Source organism: Anas platyrhynchos, chromosome 16, assembly GCF_047663525.1.
Source record: "Anas platyrhynchos isolate ZD024472 breed Pekin duck chromosome 16, IASCAAS_PekinDuck_T2T, whole genome shotgun sequence".
Lineage (NCBI taxonomy): Eukaryota > Metazoa > Chordata > Aves > Anseriformes > Anatidae > Anas > Anas platyrhynchos.
The window spans coordinates 10,378,395-10,399,598 of record NC_092602.1 but is presented as its reverse complement, the minus strand read 5'-3'; the positions used below and the strand labels follow the sequence as shown (position 1 = coordinate 10,399,598).

The 21,204-nt window shown below is 36.0% G+C and overlaps 1 protein-coding gene across 3 annotated transcripts in view; it reads right to left on the bottom strand.

Moving 5' to 3' along the window:
- LOC101803251 (septin-2) overlaps positions 1 to 21,204 on the bottom strand; it is a 38,189-nt gene that overhangs the window by 12,321 nt on the left and 4,664 nt on the right. For all 3 annotated transcript variants that reach the window (XM_027470242.3, XM_027470243.3, XM_072024646.1), the window contains exons 2-11: positions 19,653 to 19,704; positions 18,396 to 18,495; positions 16,817 to 16,903; positions 16,089 to 16,212; positions 11,401 to 11,535; positions 10,831 to 10,948; positions 5,691 to 5,792; positions 4,728 to 4,873; positions 3,639 to 3,722; positions 2,574 to 2,631 (exon numbers count right to left, since the gene is read on the bottom strand). In XM_027470242.3, the coding sequence (XP_027326043.1) occupies positions 2,574 to 2,631; positions 3,639 to 3,722; positions 4,728 to 4,873; positions 5,691 to 5,792; positions 10,831 to 10,948; positions 11,401 to 11,535; positions 16,089 to 16,212; positions 16,817 to 16,903; positions 18,396 to 18,495; positions 19,653 to 19,679 (981 nt within the window). In that variant the 5' untranslated portion in view covers positions 19,680 to 19,704. The remainder of the gene's footprint in view (positions 1 to 2,573; positions 2,632 to 3,638; positions 3,723 to 4,727; positions 4,874 to 5,690; positions 5,793 to 10,830; positions 10,949 to 11,400; positions 11,536 to 16,088; positions 16,213 to 16,816; positions 16,904 to 18,395; positions 18,496 to 19,652; positions 19,705 to 21,204) is intronic.

The following is a 21,204-nucleotide window of genomic DNA, read 5'->3' as shown; positions in this document are numbered from 1 at the left end:
CATGGCGATTAATTCTCTCATATTCAACCAATTGTCGACCAACCCCTCTGAAGACACTGGAGCCTGAAGTCTCTGAGTAGCTCACTGGAGGGGAAGAAAGAGAAAAACCTTGTTCCGTGCTGTTTTCATACAATCACAGCCGTAACATTTTTCTGGAAGTATTCCTTCTCAAAAAAATTTGAAAGATTTTCATTACAAGATATTTTCAGGGTAGAAGTATTGCACAACACTATAAACTTTCCTAAGTTTGGGCGCCCATTTACACCACAATGTCAAAATAATCTGAACTACAGCGTGTTTACAGGAAGGAATGTGGATACCTTTAGTCTCATTTTCACTTCCCAGCTCAGAAAAACAGATCATCACTTGCAGATGAAGAAAAAGCACAACCAGACTGAGCAATAAATCCAAAATGACAGATTAGCTATTCCAAATTGCTGAACTGGGGACCACTTCCTTTGGCATAATAAAAGATCATTTAAAAGTGATGCCTTGATAATGATGATCCTGGCACTAACCCAAGCATTCATTCCTTCCAAGGTTATATAAACCTTAAAAAACTGTAAATAGAACTTCAAGCACCGTTACTGATGGGAATGCAAAACAGGAGGGGAAATGGATATTTGTTTTCTCTGCAAAGGCCATGGAATGCAAACCCATTTCCTCTGTGCCTCTTTCCTCCACAGACTTTTCCCAGTCCGAACCATCGGGACGATACAGAGATGAAGGGATTTCATACCAGCTTATCTACAGAAGATTCAGCAAAGCCTCTTGATCTCTTCAAGACAATAGAACGCAGAGCTTAAAAAATCTACTTGTTTTTTCAAGTTCTATCCTAATCCTCTGCAACTTCAGCAGCAGTTATTCAGAGATGATTACTCCCAGAGGGAACTTGCAGAGATCATCCTCCAAGAAATTCAAGACTTCCCCTGCTTAGCCATAACATATAAGAACTACATTACATACATGCATGTAAATACTACATACTCGTTCACGTGGAGCGGTCAGCATAGAACAGTATATGATGATGTGCTTACTGTATCAACAGTTTCCAGCAGAAACAGTTACAGCAGTTTTTTTCAGGTGTAAACCTTAAGACAAATAGTTCTAAAAAGATACTTAAGTTTCTACTTAACTGCTAGGCAAGTATAATTCAGTTTAAATAAGGAGAAACAGTTATCACTTAAACTCTTTAAGTGTGTCACATGAAACTTTGAAACACTGGATTATAAAAAAGTATTTCCAAGCCCTGCTCTTGACCTTTCCAAAGCATCTAGTACTCTCTGCTGTCAACTGATGGTCTGCTGTTGTTTTGCACATAGGTCAGTGAATCCAAAGCAGTCAATTTGTGTACAGAACACTTGCAGAAGCTCCACTGCCCTAAACACATTTCAACAATATAGCTGCATTTTTATCACTGCACTATTTCAAGTTTGTCTTATTTATTCTCTGATAATTCATATTATTCGCTACTAGTTATGGTGATAAATACCAAAAAAAAATCCTAAAAGGAAATGCAGAAGCAGCTGATTATGTCAACATGCCAGGTAACCAGGGTTAGCTATTTTTAAATGTGGATGCTACAAAGGAAAAAGGAAATACATAGACTGAAGTAACTATGTTCCATTAGCTTGCGTGTACTGGAGTCTGAATGTTTCATCTCAGAAACACACAAAATTGCCTGTATTTTTATTTATAACTTCTTACTCTAAATCACTGCATGTATGCATCGGCCTTTCAAATCATGAGTCCTCCATTTATGGACTTGGATCCAAGCTGAATTGGATAAAAGAAGGATAAATAGGAAAAAGAAAAAAAAAAAAAACAACATCAACAACAAAAAACTATCTTCCAGTTGGCAGAAAGTGTTGCCACAATGAAAGCAGTCATAAGCCTTGGCAGTGTACTACTTGAATTTAAATACTAAACTAACAATCTCTGAATCTTTAGAACTTCAGAATAAAAATATTAGGTTGAAAGGCTTAGCAATAACTTGAAAGCAGAGTAAGAAATCAGGGACTGAAAAGATCAAATCCATAAATTGACTGATACAAAAGAAATATTAGGAGTTTTCTGCTGCAAGCTGAGATTGAAATGAAAAGACATGCACATTAATTGTATCACGGGATTTTTAAGACTTGGTAACCTTTTTCTACTCTGTAGCCACTTAATGCATGGAGAAATTTATTGCTAACATGGTTGTACTAAATCATGCACATCAGAAATGACATTAGTTTACCAGTCTACCCCAACATATGTTCAAAAAAAACACATGTAACTGACAAATATAAATTGACTTCTTTGCTTAACAAAAAATAGAAATTATGCTTTGAAGAAATCAGCATATGTACTGAAAAAGAAAAATACCCTGCCTACACAACCAAGAGTCCACACACTACCTACTATCCATACTATGCAATTAACTTTGGATGGGCAGCCTGTATGTTCAGATTAGGTCTTATTTTTCACAACTCTCATCTTACACTCTCTGGGCAGTAGTTGATGCAGAACACTGAAACTGGAGCATGGCATATTATATAAGAGAACAAGAAGTTTTAGAAGCTTTGCCTTACCTCAGCCTCTTTCTGCTGGAGGATTCTATCCTTGTCTACAACTTCTTCTTCAACAGGCCTGTTGGACAAAAGAATGCATTGATGGTCTAAGATACAGAAGAAAAAGTCTCCAAGAACAGATTGAAGGCTCATATTTCAGTTAATATAGCAATGAAACAGCATGCATGCCTTCTTACAGGGAACAGAAGACATTGTTAAACTCATTTGCATCCCTTTTGTAAAAATGCCACCTTCTATCTGTTCTTTGCTTACTTTGCATTCTGTTATTTCCACCCTCTAATTTTCTTCTTCAGTTTCTTAAAATGGGATTAAACAGCAAAAAAATCCTATAGCAATGAAGAAGTCACAAGATTCCCTCTGCCACCTGTCAATACTAGAAAATCATTCATAAAAGCAGCTGTGAAATAACTGCTTAAGCTATTTCCTTTCCTCTAGGATCAAAAAGCTTAGCTGAATACTTAACAAGTAAAACAGGGAGAAGAAATAGTTGCTATCAAGAAAGATGTAGCATGAGTAGTTGTGGATTTTTTTTTGCGTCAAATCTGCCAAGGACAGAAGCTTTACAATTAAAAAAAAAAAAAAGACTACCATAAAATTGGGCTCAACTTCTCTCTGTAGCTATACATGAAGTATGAAGGAATAAGGAAAAAAGCCAGCATGGCAGTCTTGAAATTATTAGAGAAGCAACATTCTACTTAATCAGATAGACTGTGTCCTATATAAAAACAAACTCTAGGAGGCATATTGTTTTTCCAGGTAGACATCATTAAATAAAAACCTATCTTGCTTGGAAGTCCATTGCTTCTCTATGCATAATTCCATCTGAAAGCATAGTGAAAAGGGAATGGATATCAAAACAAGACCAGCTGTTTGTTAGCAGGGCACTTTGCAAGTTATAACTCTTCAAGAAAATAATCACATGTTTCACTAACTCCACAGACTGAAATCTCATGAGAAATAATGAGATACAGGGGAGGATTAGTTAGGAGGATGAGTGTGTCAGACACCACAGAGGAAAAGAAGAGACTCACCAGTAACAGAGCCCAGAGGGACGCACATACTTACTTGCCAGTTCGTTTTAGCCTCTCTGAACGGAAGTTCTCATAGTGCAAATCTTGGGTCACCTCCTGCAGGTCCTGCATGTGCGTTCTAGAACGAGCAAAGGGCTATTGAACATTTTGTCCTTCTTGTCAAAGGGAAGAGAAACACCCTTTTATCTTCCATTTTCATTTTACACCACGTCTGCCATAAAGCTAACCAGAATACTGCTTTCATGTTCACTGGTCTTTGAATTCATAGTTTGGTATCCTACCAATATTATTAAAACACAGAAAGTGTGCTGTCCTTTTATTGTTCACTTATTACTTTATAGGAATTTTTTTACATGAGCCTGAAGCACAAGAACCTTGTGAAGACCGTTATCTAAAAAGGTAGATTAATTACTAAAATATTTTTTGACACTTAAGTGTTGTTAGCTATAATTTGTAACTGAAAACTAGTCAGAGTTCCTTGGCTAACAGAACAGCTGACATGGCATAACTTTCAATTGTCAAAAGAGAAGAAAACGCTTGCTAGAAATGATGACCAGTAGAGGGCAATCCCTGCCCAGCAGAGAGTAAAACTCAAAATTCACAACAAAATTCAATTTGCAACAACAGCGAGATGTCTTAAATTACTTAAATTACTTAAAGCTATCTACACTGGCAGAATATTTGTATCAGCTAAAGTCATAAAGGGTGAAAGGTATCACATTTAACAAAGGATTTCCCATGCTGGCAGGAAATCTGAGCTTTGCCTTTAGAATACTCATCTTCATGAATTAATCAATCATTTTTGTATTTTAAAAGCCTATCTGCCCCACCCACTGCACTATAAGAAAATTTCAATGTACATGTAAAGCCATAAAAGCAGTTAACATAAGATATAAAAGCTATTACATGCATCTTACAAGAAAATATTTTCTATATTTTGCATTAAGTCAGATCAGAGGATCATAGAAGTAAATCAAGCTGCAGGAGTATGCAAAAAAAAAAGTCAATCTACACTGTCACCAGGACAACCACTGAATTCAAGAATATAGGTTCTTATGACTCTCTAGTCATTGTAACAGAATTACATCACCACAGGAGATGGGATAATTTTACCATTACTCACACCAGCATTGTGCGTAATTTAAGGAAATCATTGTGCTCTGGATTTTCAACTTCAACAACTCCCCAGGGATACAGACGGCCTCTGATTTTCTTCCCTTTCACCTCAATAAGTTGATTGGATCCAATAACAGCAAAGGGAATGCTAGCCTAGTTGAGACAAAGCAAAACAAGTTACTGTGTTGAGTTCTGATTGGCTATGGGTTTTTTTGTGGGTTTAGTTGTTTGCTTTTTTCTTTTGAGGAAAGTGCAGAAGTATTATAAGTAACAGACAGGAGACAGGGAAAGGAAGTGTTGACAAATGTATTTTACTAAAACCCTTCTATGTGAAAAAAACAACAAATCCTATTCTGAACAATGCAACCTCTCATTATTAATACCTGCAGTCTTGTTAGGATCAGTTTGTCTTAACAGAACTTGAAAAGGAAATGACGCTTTGCTTTAGGAACACTTGACTGTTGTTGAAATACAGTTTGGGCATAATGTGTCATCTGACATAACATCATGCATGGAAAACAGCCAACAGAAACATACTTCAGATTCAGATTAAAGTATCTAGAGACTGAGAATTTCAGATATGTTCTTCAAGCATCTTTGTAAGTATCACAACACGAAGAGGAAATGACTTCATTAAAACCCTTATTATCGATTCTAACAAGAGGAAAGTTGTTAATTAGTATAGTAACTGCACATTCTCTTTTGCTTACATGTTAAAACGTTTGAGTCAGAAAACAGACAGCAACTCACAGTTCTTGGTGAACAGTTGCTTACATTTAAAAAAGAAAAGTCGTAACACTACATTTGGAACTCTGACAAAGCAAATGGACTAAAAAGGATTATAGTTCACACAGCAAACATGAAGAAAACTTTTCAATACATATTATAAAGGAATGAAGTATTTTTAGCACACAGTAGGCCTGCATAGTTATTGCAGCAAAATAATAAATTGAGAAATAGTGATACTTGCCTTTAAAACTCTGGTTTGTTCTTTAAATTCCTCATCTTCATCAGAATCTGCATCAGGGAGCTGGTAAATTCTAATGCCATGTTCAGAAATCTCATCCAGAACCTAGGGAGTTTACAAAAAAAATAGGAAGGAAAATAATAACATCTTATTTTATTGAAAAGATATTTTTAGGTTAAAGATATATGCAATAGATCTACTAGACTGTTAAGTATAGAAGTCTCAAAGCATGTTTTTCTGCTCTAAGTAGTTTGAAAATGATTTAAAAATCCATTAACAGAAATTATCATTACTTACTCTTTGACTATATTACATTCCATTAATTTCATCCTGCCTATGAAGAAAAAATACCATTTTTTGTTTTTCTTCATTCAGACAGATTTAGACCTCAAATCCATAAATACCTTAAGAAGAACAGCTCAAGTTATAAAAACACCCACCCAGCAACCTACACGTTCTGAGACTTAAGAAACAAATACTAAGTGGGAAAATAATCAGTCATAAAATGAGCACAGAAACCCACACTACATGCTTGGATTTTAAAGATTTTATTCTGCTACTATAAAAAACGTATCTTAAGAACATCGCTGAGATTTGCTAACGTAGAGGTTCTCTCTTCAAAAACAGCTTACTAACAGGCATTTAAAATGCCAAAGCATTTGCTGAGATTACCTCTGCACTACACTAATCCATTTGTGATACAATCTACAGAATCAGAAATGGCTAAACACGAACAACTCGCTGGTCTACTCAAAGGAAAACAGACTCACCGACTAAATAAATACATTTTGTGACACTTCTAAAGTATGTGTGTTTGCATATGACCTTAACTAGCGTATTTCTGTTCTGTAATAGAGATAAAGATCTTAAACCCTTTTTGGATTTCAGCAAAGCTTTTGATACCGTTTCTCACAGTATCCTTCTAGATAAAATGTCCAGCATACAGCTAGACAAGTACACAATGAGATGGGTGAACAGCTGGATGGTGGGTCAGGCTCAAAGTGTTACAGCAAATGGGGTTACATCAGGTTGGTGGCCAGTCACTAGTGGGGTACCCCAGGGCTCCATTATAGGGCCAGTTATCTTCAGTGTCTTCATAAATGACCTGGATGCAGGACTCACTACTGCAGTGAAGTTTGGGCATAGGGTTTTCTTTTTTCCCACTTTTTTTTTTTTAGATAGTGATAAAAAACATTTTTTAAAGCCTATGTAAGGACTTGTACTGTCATTACAACATATATAGCTGCATCTGTTAAAAAAAAACAACACACACCATCTTGATATTACAATTAAAACTAGATTTCAAATGCATGAGAGGTCTTAATGAACCTTCACATAGCATTGTTGGGTTCCTTGATCCTCTGCTGTGATAGCAACTGACAGCTACAGTATAAATGAAACTGTCCAAGTAGACCTTGGTTATTAAACAGCTGTTGAAAACAAAACAATCCCTCACACCATTAGATTAGAATTGACCATGTATGAACCACAGCTATTTCCATGACAATGCTTTCTTGGCAGGTATATAAACATCCCCCACAATCACACATGCGCACATACAATATATTATTAGCCCATTCCTAAACAGAGTAATACTTTAAAAAAAGAGAGAATTGCGAATAAGTCCTGCCAATAAGCAATTAACAGTTATGTTAGCTCCGTTACATTTAAATCAATACATGTTATTATTGCTTTGCAAAATGGAAGATAACTAAATTGTCACCAAATGATAGTAAAACACAAATCTGGAATAGGTTGGGCACTGCTGCAGTGCGATGCCTTTAAGTATCTGCATAAAATAAGAAAGCACATTTAACCTGACTGAGATCTTGAAGATAAAATGCAAGTGAAACAATAGCGGGAAAGCCAACAACAAGGGGTGCTAGAATAATATATTACAGCTGTTAAACCTAGTGCTTTCCTGAAAGGAAAAAGAAATGCAATAAAAACAAACTGTATTTTATGGTCCTAACAATGAAACAGCATTTTGCTTCTTCAAATCTCAATTTTATTGGCCTCAGAGGATTCTGTGTTCTTAAAGATTAGCCTTCCCATGGGAAATTAAAAAAAAAAGTCAAAATATTAGTTCCCCTCTCATGAAGTCATTCTTTTGAGCATGTTTCCTTAGCAGCCTTGCATGGCACAGCTTGTGAAACTCCCTTGCATTTCTTCCCACTTGAGAGTTTTAAAAAATAACTTTGAATTCCAGAAAGACCAAACAGGAATTACTCCAAGCTGGGTTTCCTTTGCGAGCACCACGAACTGATTTTGCTGCTTAGTCCAAAGCAGCAAAACAAAAACATTTTACTTTAGATTGACGGCCAAATGGCAGAGAGATCTTAAAAAAAAAAAAAAAAAAAAAAAAAAAAGGCTTCAAGCTGCGTCAGCAAAGCAGGATTTAGATTCTTATTCTTGATTAGAGATTCTGTTAGCAGAGACACTTTGAGTTAGAACAATATACAGTAGCTAGGCTTTCAAAGCTTTGGAACCACATTACACATTTGACTTAGTATAAACTCAGTTTGTTGAATGACCTTTACCAGCAGAACAAAAATAACGAAGACTGTTGTTTACCTGTTTCCTAACCGCTCCCTCAGACTACAGCGCAACTGCTGTTGATTTCATTAGATCTAGCCCATGCGTAAGTGTGGCTTGGTGTAAGCAGAGGCAGTTTTAAAGACTAGACTGAGTAACTAAAAGTAACTTTGCTTTAAACTGGAATGAACTCAACATGGATTAGCAATACATTCAAGAGAGGCTGCTTTTAAATTAATCTGTTCATCAAAGGATGTAAATTGTAATTCACCTCCATATTCCACAATAAACAAGTACTGAAAGCCCTCAAATCTAACTGTACCAATTCCACATTCACATCAGGAAATGCATTTGCCTGCACGACTGACATATTGTAGCTAAAACCCTGTGTTAACAACCCACAGAAGCAAATGTCTAACAGCATGGGCACTCTACTGTGCATGACCCTGAGACCAACAAGCAGCAGATAAAAGGAGCACAGAAGAAAAACTTGAGATAATTACAGCAAGCAACAAAACCTACTAAGATTACGTTCCTCTTCATTTCACCTAAGAACTGTTTTTGTGAAAGATGAATGCAGCTAGAAGCCATTTTATATCAACTTATTTTAGGCATTTGAACTGGCACAAAGCAGAACATTCAGCATTCCCAGTGAAATACATTGTCAAATATTTCTTTAATGTTCCATTTAAATGCCTGCTTCAATTCTCTCAACATCATTCTGTTACCGAATGCTGAACCAGAAAATCAGTACCTATGAAAACTGAGCTTGAAGTACGCTGCTGAAAGATCAAATACAATTTTATAAGTAGCAGCAGCTCCATGAACAGTATTGGTATCAGATGATAATCTTTCACCAACTCAGTACAACCACAGAAAAAAAAAAAAAAAAGAAAAAAAGACGGAATAAGCAGCCACACATCTGCTTTGTTATTTCCCTATGAGTGATGTCCCTATAGAGTTCTTTCAATTTGCCCATAGTACCTGTTACCTCCCCATGGCATTTGTAGAAGAATGAAATAAAAGCTCAAGAGCCTGGGCAGAATTTCTTCCAGCAAGATCTAGAGCTCCTTTTTAAGTCTGTGAATGTCCGTTTTTTGTTGTTGCTGTTGTTTTTTTTCCTTCCTTCCACCTAGTTCATCATAAAGCTGGTTGCTTTCATATAAACACCTCTGTCCCTTCAGTGGATGTTTGTCTATGCTGCAGACAAGGTTCAAGGTCCATGCAGCCACAGCTGACCCCACTTTGAATTCTCTCAAAGACAGCAGATACATTCATTTTTTTGGGCAAGTTCTGTTACATCACCAAGCTTTATAGAAACACAACAGGAATGTTAGTAGTACCTTACTTTGCTAAATTATGGTTGCTTACAAGTCTACACAAACCATAGTCACACCTTTCACTGTGGGGCACTGGTCTTCTCCAAAAAGAAAAGCCCTCTAAATTTAAGCTGAAATCAGTTCAACTAGTGTGCTCTTTTGTAAGGATATCTAACTATATTATTTTCTCAGTTAAAATAAAGCTGTACTTCCTCAAAAAAATAAAATAAAAATAAAAATAAACAAAACACAAACCAGAAAAATACATACAAAAGCACTTGGAGTAAAGATCAAACAACCATTCTAAAGAACTATCGGAAGCCAGAGGATCACAATCTAAATATTAGCCATGGCCCCCATCAGAACCAAAAAGCGGTAGTACAAAAATGCATTAAAAAATAATATAAAAGATTAAGGCAATCTTACCATTAAAAAAAGTTTGCATAATCTGATACAAAACGCAAAAGGCATTTTAGAAGTACTGATTATCTTTATACCCACGGCATAAGTTACTAAATATGTAAAAACTCATAAGGTATCATTTTGCTTTGTAGGTTTCAAGTCTGTCACACTTTACAACTGATTGCTCTGCTTTTTAGTCAATAAACCTGAAAAATGCTCATGATCAATAAATTTTACTGATCCACCTTATGTGAACAGATAGCCTACTAGAAAAAATGCACATAAGAACACCCACATTTTGATAGTAATGAAGCTATAGATAGCATCCTGCTAGTAAATCAGCCAACTACCCTACCTCTGTATTACTGTTCTCATTTGCATCATGGGTGCACTTACTAAGAAAATTTCCAGATGCCCCAATTTAACCATGTTTTAGTACAAACCATACAGCACAGTTAGAGCACACAAAGCAAGTTTCTTTTGGATAAAATTAAATCTGAAGATACACTGTTAGAACATCCTTATCACACTCCCATCACTAAAGGGCATTCAGTCCCCTACACTAATTTAGGACTAGTCTGAAACAACATCTGCACTACAAATATTTCAAAAAGATTCAAGTCCTCACTACAAATAGTTTCATACAAAAAGCCTTCTCTACTGGGGTGCACTGCTTGCTAAGACAGACAAAGTCAAGAATGTCCAGATTCTTATCTTGTGTAACTGGTAAAGTGCATCCAACTTCAGAAAAGATTTCCCACCCCATGCTTCTTGAAGATTAGTTCCTTGGCCAGTATCATTCACCCCTCTTTAGTGTGAATTTACTTTATATTTGGCTTTAACATTGTATGGGTCACAGTGTTTCCAGGATGAAGTGTTAGACCTACTCTTCTCTTCAGCCTTTCTCTCTCCTTCAGTGTCAGTGTGTCGGCCTTGGCGATCACAGGGACAATGTTGACTTTTCCATGAAGAGCCTTCATGAATTCTACATCTAATGGTTTCAGCCTGCCAACAAGTGAAAAAAAAAACAACCACATGTAACATAAACTGCAGTGGAGTTTGTTTGCTTTGGATTTATAAAAATCAAGTAATATATTAAAAATTATTTATTTCAAACTATCTACATAAATAGTATGTCCAGAATAAATTAAACCAGAGCACTTGGTTATTAGGTTGGCTGAATTGCAATTAATATTACCACTGTAAGATAAATTCAGTACTGTAAGCTCTTATGTTTCTGGGTGATAAGCAATGTAATGCTGGCTGCTTCAAAACCATATTAAATGCCAAAAAGGGGACAAAGCAGAGGAGAGTGTTAATCCTCAAAGACCATTTTAATTGCATTGGCTAACTGACAGTGGGGGAAGTAACTCAGTTAACATAAAAGTTAAGTTTCCATTTCAAGTAATGAACACTTATGAACATTAACACTCTAAAATACAAGAGCTTTTTCTTACCCATGCCCAAAGGGAGAGATGAAGTAAAAACAGCAGTGGACCCTGTTGTCTACAATGTGTCGTCTGTTTAGACCACTCTCATCATGAAGGTATCTTTCAAACTGGTTGTCAATGTACTGGATAATTGTTTTGAAGCTGTGGTATGGAAGGGGAAAAAAAGAATAATCTTAAATCAGGTTTAAAATAACAAAAAATGAATTATGCAAAGATAAGAACAGACAGGAGAGCATGATTATGCTTTTAAGACCTTTCCTGTTGCAGAAGTTCAACTTTGTACTATTGTATATACTACAGAGTAAAAGTATTTTGATAAAACAAAAAGGTATTTTCATAGTAGCCACCAAATGCTTATTTATACCTAAAGCTACTTTCAGGTGTTACTCAGTCCACCTGGACAAAAAATGTCAAGTGTAAACTCAGAAAAAAGCACTCAGTGGTGAGCCAACAGACAGTAACAAAGGACTGTCTACTTTTTTTCTGGGAATAGGGGGTGAGTATTTGTTTTTAAACCATCTGAAAACTGACATATCCTGGATATCCTCTTGCTTTACAACCCTGACCTAGAGCTAGGTTTCTACAGTTACTTATGAAAATTCTAACATTCTATTTGTGTTTAATTCAAATAGATTACATTTGAAAGTCAGGCACCAAAGTATCACATGATCTAGGCTATTTTTATTACCTAATAGAACCCTTTTCTGTTGGCAAAGAAACATAATTCCTACTTAGTTCAAAGCAAATTAAAATATGCTCTGCAAAGAAGTAAAGGAACACAAAATTTGATCATATAGATTAATCAGATACAAAGAACAGCAACTAGAGACAGAAAAGAAAATATGATGCAGTACTAAGAGGCTTGTTTTAAGATATTCCAGAGCATGTAGACACCTGCAAACAACATTAATACAAAAGGACACTTAATATAAAGTACTGCAGGGGAAGGAAAATGAACACACTGATGCAGATAAGATTAGGCAGATAACTGTGTGTCATGAGCATATCTTAAACTACTTGGGGGGGGAAGTGAGCAGAAAGTTTATATTGAAAAATAAGCTTAGTGTTGTTGAGAAACTGTGAATTTGAGTCAAGAAATTTAAGAAGGAAACAAACAAGAGAGCACAGAAATAATTATTAATCAGGAAAACAAACACACAATGTTGGCAATTACTGAGACAGGCAGAGAAGTCCAACCCTGGGGTATGCAGCACTACTGAATATAATGAAATAAACTACTAGGAATGATGGAAATGATCCTGAAGGGAAATTGATTTTCCAAATCTGAGTAAGCTTTTGGATCTGGGAGGAATATATATATTTATTCTACTATGGATTTATACCCAGACACGTCTGTATCTTTGCAAAATTTGCACCGTTTTAATTCATTGCCACAAAAGAAGACAACACAGCAAAACATGGAATCGTTTTTTGACCTTTGTGCTACTTGAGCCTTTAAGAACTAGCATCTTAATATTTGTGTGTGTTGGAAAAGGACAACGTGTTTTATGTTCCTGTTGATCTTTAGATACACTCCTTTTAGCTGGTGAAAGGTAACAAGACTGAAGACTTACAAATATTAGGACAGAAACCAAGTACAAACAATGGGAAAGCAACTATCACACATTTCTCTGGCAATGTAATCAGTTTACGTGCAGTTTTCTAGTTCTAACAGCCATAATTTTCCCTATAAATGTGGTGTCAGTGTCCTGTACCTCCTGGCTTCCGGGAAACACCTGGCTTATACCACTGTGCTATCATTACTTCAGAGATAGCACATCCTGTATTATAACAGCAAACAACGTAACCATTGCATTTAAGAAGCCCATTGGGGGAAAATGAACAATATTACCAAGCTGCCAAAGCCCACAAAATACAATTTAACATAAGCCAGTGAAAAGGAAAAAAGATAAATAAATAGTTAGCAGCAGCCAGAAAGCAGTATCAAAAATGACCTGGGATGCTGTAACAAAGACAAAACAAGGCATATCATCACCAGTATCTAATAAGTTGATCTGCAGATTTATTTTTTTTTTGTCAGCCATCATTTTGATGGCAGATTTAATCCCAAATCTGTGCATGAAGCTTCTCCCTCCCCACCTTAAATCATTTCTCTCCAGTCTGATGAAAGAAATTACTTCAAGAACATATTTCTCTTATGATCCCAAAGTACATGGAATACCCATTCTATGCTTCAATCCTCCCACCATTAAGAATTTTGCACTTCTCCAGACATTTTTTAAGCCTATTTTATGGATTTGGTATAACACATTCACTAGTAACTCATTCTCCAATCCAATACTGCTATGCTTCCAATCCAGGCCACCCATCCAATAATGTCCCAACCATTACCAGCATTTCTTCTGTGATGAAGAGCACATAAAAACTAACCTCCAGCTCCCACCCTTGAAAGCCAAACCCTAGTAGGAAACTTACTCAGAAGAAAAATATTTTGAAGCTGTGTTAGTTTATTGCTGCCTGCTACAGGCATTGTGCCAGTTTGATTTGCCAGTTCAAAAAAAAAAAAAATCAAGAAAATTCATCACCCTAACAAACGGGTAGTCTGCATAAATTGCAGCTTTCAGAAAATAAGTTTTATGAAATTTGAACTAGGATCAGCACCACCTACTGGTTAACAACCGCAGCAAATGTTCCTAAACAAAAACACAAGTTCAGGAACACAAGCCTGCTGCTTCCTCTGAAAGAAGGTAGCTGCATAGGGTTAGTCTTGATCAAAGTTTGAAACAAAGAGTCTATCCAGCCAAGTTCCTCTGACATGCTGTAAAGAACAGACTTTGTCAAAATGACATGCACCACAGCACAGGTGAAGTCTCTATATGTGACACAAGAATATGGGACTAGAGAGAGAAATCCAAAATTAACTGCATATTTCTCTTTTGCATTCTGTAAGTAATGCTTGTTCCCGTAATATATTTTGATGATTAAGAATTGTTACAGAAAATACGCATAAAACACCAAGTTATTCTACTGGGTCTGAATCATCACAGAATGACTTCTACTTAACAAGCCTCCAAAAAGAAAAACTCTGAACACGTACGTCTCCAAGAAACATCTTACCAGAATAAACAAAGGGCATTAGAGCACAATCAACAGGAAGAGCTCTATGTAACACAATGCACGGGCTGCTGAGCTCTTAGCTCCAGCGGAAGGAAGCTCTAGTCGACAGTGCACAAAAGAAGTAAGACCATATTACAGTCCAGAAAGATGTCTCACTGTTACTCTAAAAGTTCGATTATTTTTAACTTAGTAACATTGGAAAAGTGGAAGAAAAATAAAGATCCCACACTATAGCTTCACTTTCAAACTGTGATTTATTTCACACTAATGCAAATACCATTAAATAATTTTATTTCCTTCATTTTTGCTGTGTTTCTACCGTATGCCATAGAAAGAAATGAAAACTCATGTCTGATAAACATGTTCTGCACTCTGCTCTGGTTACTGCCGTATCCTGTCAAAAAAAAGGCTAAAAAACCAAGCACCTACAATGCTAATAAAATGTTTCATAATCACCTATATGCCTCTTTTCCAGTCCTTAACTTAAATTGAAAAACTCTAATCATACCACTGTTAACTTTACACTCCTTTTCTATACATAGCAACACTGTTTGCCTTAGTATTCCAACCACCAAAATAAATGTCAACAAAAATAAAAGGCTATGCAAAATAATTATTATTAGAACTTCCTCAAAGACAAACACATGGCAATTCAAAGCTTAGCTTCTAGTTGCACTGAAATAATTCAGGCTTCCCAGTAAGTGCATTAATACATCTCATTTTATTTGAAAAAAATATTACTACAAAATCAGTTTTCTATTAAAAAGCGTATGATGATTTGGAACTTAGATTTGTGAACAAACTTACTAATTCTAACATATGTTACAAACTGCCTGGCTCCTTCATTGCTACTTTACCATTTTCTCTCTTCATAATAATTATACTAAAGCAATTGGGTACATCATCCAATGCATCTGCCCACATTTAGTTCAGCCATTAAAGACCATCAGTAACATTTAGGCTAGAGAGAGCTAAGTAGTAACTGCATCATAAATAAAATTCAGTTCTACCTAAATTGCTAGAAATACAACACAAAAAAAAATGAGGGAAAAGTACTTATCTTCCTTACACAGGAAGTAAAAGACAAAGAAAAAGTTTCTCTCCAGCAGAATTCTGTCCAACCAGAGAGGCTACAGAGACAAAGTTAACTGCAGCTCTCACAGAGAACCTTACTGGAAGAAAACCATAAATTTTGAAGGGAGAATCCTATATAGTCTAGGGAACATTAACAAAACCTTTTTTAAAAAGTGGGTACAAAATTAAAACAGGAAGTTCTACTAAGTACTACAGTTTTCCTAGATCTGTACTTGATGCCACAACAACAAAAAAGAGAAACTTGGTTTGAAAGCTCTCTCAAATTAAACGATCGTGTCACTTATTATATGAAGTTGAACATCCAGAGTGTCAGAGCATTCAGTGTCTCTAAAGAGATACTCAGCTATGAATTCAAGGTAACACTGCATTAACATTAAGAACAATGAACCTGTTGCTTCCTTTCAGTACATCACAGTTCCCCAAGACCACCTTGAATCACTTAAGTACAGATGGACAGACAGAGTAGAGAAGTGTTTGTGTAAGATACAAACTACCGAGCAAAGCAGTATTTACACACATACCAGTCCTGGCTGTTAATGGCATCTCCATATCCTGGTGTGTCTACTACTGTTAAACGCAGTTTCACCCCTCGCTCCTCTATCTCTACTGTAGAAGCTTCGATTTGAACTGTTCTCTCTATTTTCTCTAAAATAAAGGAACATTTTAATTGTTATTATGTCTATCAATGCTGCAGAAACCCTTGCAGGAGAGAATAATAGAGGAGAAAATGCAATTCCTATATTGTAACCTACACAACATAGAATATCTTAAAGAAAAAGGTTAATCAAAATTTAACACCATTTCTTTGTTAAAAAAAAAAAAGTGAACACAAATCAATTTATTCATGATAAAATGCAAACTTAAATACTCAGAAGCATGCTAGCTTCTTTGTCAAAAGGCATGTGCACCTCTAATTGGGATTTTTAGACATTACAGGTGAAAAAGAGAGGAAATAGGGATCAAAGTAAAACCATGTTTAGGTATATTGACACCTACACGTGTTCTTATTAAGAAAAAACAACAAAACAAATTGATGAAGAAACAATAAAAATAAGTCTTTGAAAGGAAATTAAAATGAGAAAGTGACATATCAAAAGGCTACAAGTGGGAGAATTAAAACACATTAAGATAGTGTGAAGAAAGGGTCTCGTGGGTGAATACTATCAGAAGGAAGCAGTGCTAGCTGGAAGAACATGAAATTTCATAGGATTAGATGTATGTGTTGGACAAACTGCAAAACCACATTTACCTGCTGCTCCAGGAATATAACGTTCTGGATAAAGATCAGTCAGGAACAGACTATTAATTAAAGTGGATTTTCCCAAACCAGACTCACCTGTAAACAAAATAATTCAGGTTATTAAGCATATACAGCTTTTACTCCAGGCTTTTTTAAGTACCTCCTCTTTCCCAAACCCACATTAGAGAGGAAAAATAATTTGTTCATCAAGATCCACCCTAGCTTTGAGATAAAAATATCAAAGGTTCAGCTAAGCAGTATTTAAAACACAGGAAAAACAAGCCTTTAGTGTTTTTATAAATATTACATGAAAATGCTAAGCTTACTGCAATAGATTTCATAATAAAATCTGAAAAGTCATACAGCACTTTAACTATATAGATCTAGAGATAGCTTACTTCATGGAAATAAAGGCTGTTTTTTGTTTGTTTGTTTAAACTTAAGAAATCAGGACCTGTAGCTTTTCTGTTGGAAGTTTCTGTGATATTTAAGGTTTTCCTAACCTAGAAATTGAAGATGAAACATTGTTAGGAAGGCAAATAAATAAAGCAATACCAAATTAACAATAGAGCTTTGCTCCCTCATAGTTAGGCTAAATACATCCTACGAAATACGAAACAAAGAAAATCACTCAAATTTCTCTTGAGAAGTTCCATCATTCTATAATTTCAGGTCATATAATTTTTGCCCTACATCAAAGTAATAAAGTTAAACCTGTAAATGTAATCACTTAATCTGAATTTCAAAAAGTTTCTTTATCTTTCCTAACCCAAGGAATCAGAGGAATCAGCATTTAGAACAATTGGCCATGTTATTTTAGATTCTACTGACCTAATCTTAGAGGTGGAGAAATTGTCTGTAATTAACATCAGACTGCATTAAATAAAAAACCTCCACTCATCTCAAATTACCTATTTATCTTACAGACATTGCTAAACGCTCTGTCACCAAGTAATCCCAAACAGTACAACAGAGCATGCAGAATAAGAAGGAAGCATTATGCATCTCATTTTCATTTTTCAATAACATGCAATTCCAAGGTAACTACTACTACAAAAAAAAGGTAGCATATTGTACTCCCTTTGCATTTATATAACACTAAACAGATTCTGTGCAAGCACACAACTTAAATCGGCTTTGTGTCTAAGGGTCCTTTCGTCAAAGACTCCTCCTACAGGTGCACATTCATGGAAAAGGCAAATTAAAAGTTTATTTATGATATCAGAATGAGTCAGTATAGAACAGTGGAAAACACAAAAGCAGTATCACCATGTCAACGGAAAGGCATTCATGTCTTCAGTGTGGAAATGGGAGTCAAATAAAGACTAAGCAACTACCCCTAACATCTGATGATGAGTCAAGAACACAAGAATGTCCTGCTGGCTCAAAGTCATCCTCTTTAATCACTACAAATATTCCCTTTAACATTACTAAATAGAGAGTTAACTAGATAGAGTACAGAGGTTTGAAGCTTTTTAATTCTGTATGCCAACAAATTGCTACCTAGGAACACATACTTGTCTATGTGTTTTTTTTTTTCCTACTGGTTTAACAGTCAAAAAAAAAAAAATCTAAACAAGTGACTTACCAACCACCATCAGTGTGAACTCAAAGCCCTTCTTCACAGATTTCCTGTGGACCTGGTTGGGCAGATTAGCAAATCCCACATAGCCTGCTCCATCAGAAAACTGACAAGACAAAGAGAAGTTGAATACAAATGAGACTCTCTTCCCCTCCAAAAAGTTGAAACAGAGTTCATGTGATTCTATACCATAAATTGCACAGGAGTAAAGCACACAGAAAAACAGAAACAAAATATTTTTTTGCCGTTGTAGCAAAGCAGACCATAAAACAGATTCATTTACCAAGTAGTCTGACACAGTTAGAAATTTGATAAAGAACTTTGGGCCACCCATAAGCAGAAGTCTCCCCTTGGGTTAAAAAAAAAAAAAAAAAAGTATATATAGGCAAAATATAAATACACACACACACAAATTTGCAAGAGCATACTTCTATAATCTAGAACTGTAAACAAACAAAGGAACAAACAAACCATGACACAAACATTTTAAGCCAGAGGGCAAAAAAATGCCTGTTCAAATTTGTTATCTGCTGCTATCACCTATAATAAATAACGCGTACACTCATGTAGAAAAACAAGAACACTGTAGTAACACAGAAATAACCAAGATACAATCATACATCCACCTTCTGCTTGTTAACCTGTTCACCTATCTTCATAACGCTTAACTTCTAACACAAAAGCAGGAAAAAGAAATGTGCCTGAAAAAACTTATCAAATAAGAGATCTGAGCCATAAAAATGGCAGTCTGTTTCACCATCTGTTATAAATTGACTGAATATCTAATACGAGCCTAAAAAAGAACCACAGCCACTTGATTTAAGGACATACGAGCTAGCTGTAACCAAATGTTTCTTCATAAATGAGCTTAGGAGGAAAACAATTCTTATGCAATGCCATACGTCCAATTGGGGTGGAGGGGAAGTCACTTAAAAGCCAATTAGTTTTTTCTAGCAATCCTTTTAAAACCCACTCAGACGAGCAAAAATACTAGAAATAAAGGATTGTAAAATGAAATTTCTTGAGGTAAAGGCATCATTTTAAATATGCAATCAAGCACTGAATGTATGGCAAATATCTAAAAGCATACTGCTAGAATCACATATAAGCACAGTTTTCATTAAGTAGTTATTTTTACAAAATGGATCTGAAGCATTAATGTATCATCTATTTATAATTTAACTCTTCAGTAAAACCACAAGTATTTTCAGAAGTCGAATAGATTCAAAACACAGAATTTTGGCTATGCAGTCATCTCTTTACCTTTACTTTTTCACCTGACTGAGACATGTTTCGTCACTCCAAGTTTCAGACACTGGAAAATAAAATTCAGAGTACATGTTAGGCGACTTGAAGATTACTTTAATTTTAAACTGATTAATTGCATATAATCACCGCATTTTATTTCAGTGGAATGAGTTGTTACGCTGTGAAAGATATGCTGCAGAGTAAGCCAAAATCAAAATGGCTGCTTCCGTGAAGCTACTCAGACAAAAGAAACTACTCAGGATTATCAGAACCAGAATACTTCATTTAAATACTTCCTTTAGGGGCAAAAAGTCCCCTCAAAAACTCAAAATATTAAAATTCAGTATCCTTAAAGATCTTTCATCCATCCTGTCTTTAAAGGAAAACCATCTACTGAAAGCTAATGCTGAATATGCATTCATCCTACCGATGTTTGGTTTGTAAGTTCACCGTGGTGAAGCTAATTCAACTTAATTCAAATATTCTGCTCCCAACCCTCTATGCAGGGGTTCTTCTTCCTTTTATTTTCACCCTTTCTACATATGAATTATATTTTTCCTTCAAGTTTGTTTGGTTTACAAATAGCTTAATGGAACTGTTGTCCAAAAAGTAACATTTGGAAATTGCAACCACGTATAAAAACTGTCCGGAGAACAGGACACCTACTGGCTTTCCAGGTGAAGGTTGTAACGTTACTTTCGGTCGCTTCAAATTACTTTCTCTAACTTTTAGCCGAATGCTGTAGAACCTTGGCATATCCGCACGGGACACACCAATTCACGCCGATCTGAAGGGCCACCAAAGCTATTTGTGCTTTAGTTTCAGACATCAAGAAAAGCTGGGTTTTGGCAAGCCTTTATCTTTTCATTCGAGGCTGTTAGTTGTGCTATAGATTAGTTATCACGGCAATAGTGAGGCCCTTTTATTTAGAGTAGCCAGAGAACACTGACAGGAAACGAAGAAGTGGAAGGAGCACTTCACAGCTTGCTTTGTTGACAACACAGCTCTTGGCCTGGAAAGCAGGGAAGTGACCTATGCAGGCACCTGTGTGTTCAGACATAAATGCTTTCCTGTTGGGCAGCAGCAGTCACTGGAGCAGGATATGGTGCGGGCTCTGACAACGGCCGCTTGACAGGCAAACCCTCGTACAGAAATACCAGGCTTTGGACTAAAGGAAGAGTCAAAGTTAGCAAAATTGCTACTTGGAGTTTTAAAGAAAGCTCGTCTTCAGCTCACACACATTTAATTCACCCTGAAGTAGGCATTTCAAATCTTGCCCGTGTGTAGACACCTGCAACTATGCAAGCAAGGATTTTTTTTCCCTCCAACTCCTTTCTCCATATTCCCAGTTCATTTGCTTGCTAGCAAAAGCCTAAGACATCCACCACTGGGAAAACAGGAGGTCTCGATCCTAATCACCTTTTGACTGCCTCTAATCAGGCGTTCCTCAAAACAGCCTCAAACACCCTGTAAGAATAACTTTTTAAAAAAAAAAAGTTTATTTTTCTTTGGCCATGACGTAAGGCTCGTGCAGGCCTGCGGCCAACCTGTGATGCAGATCCCTGAA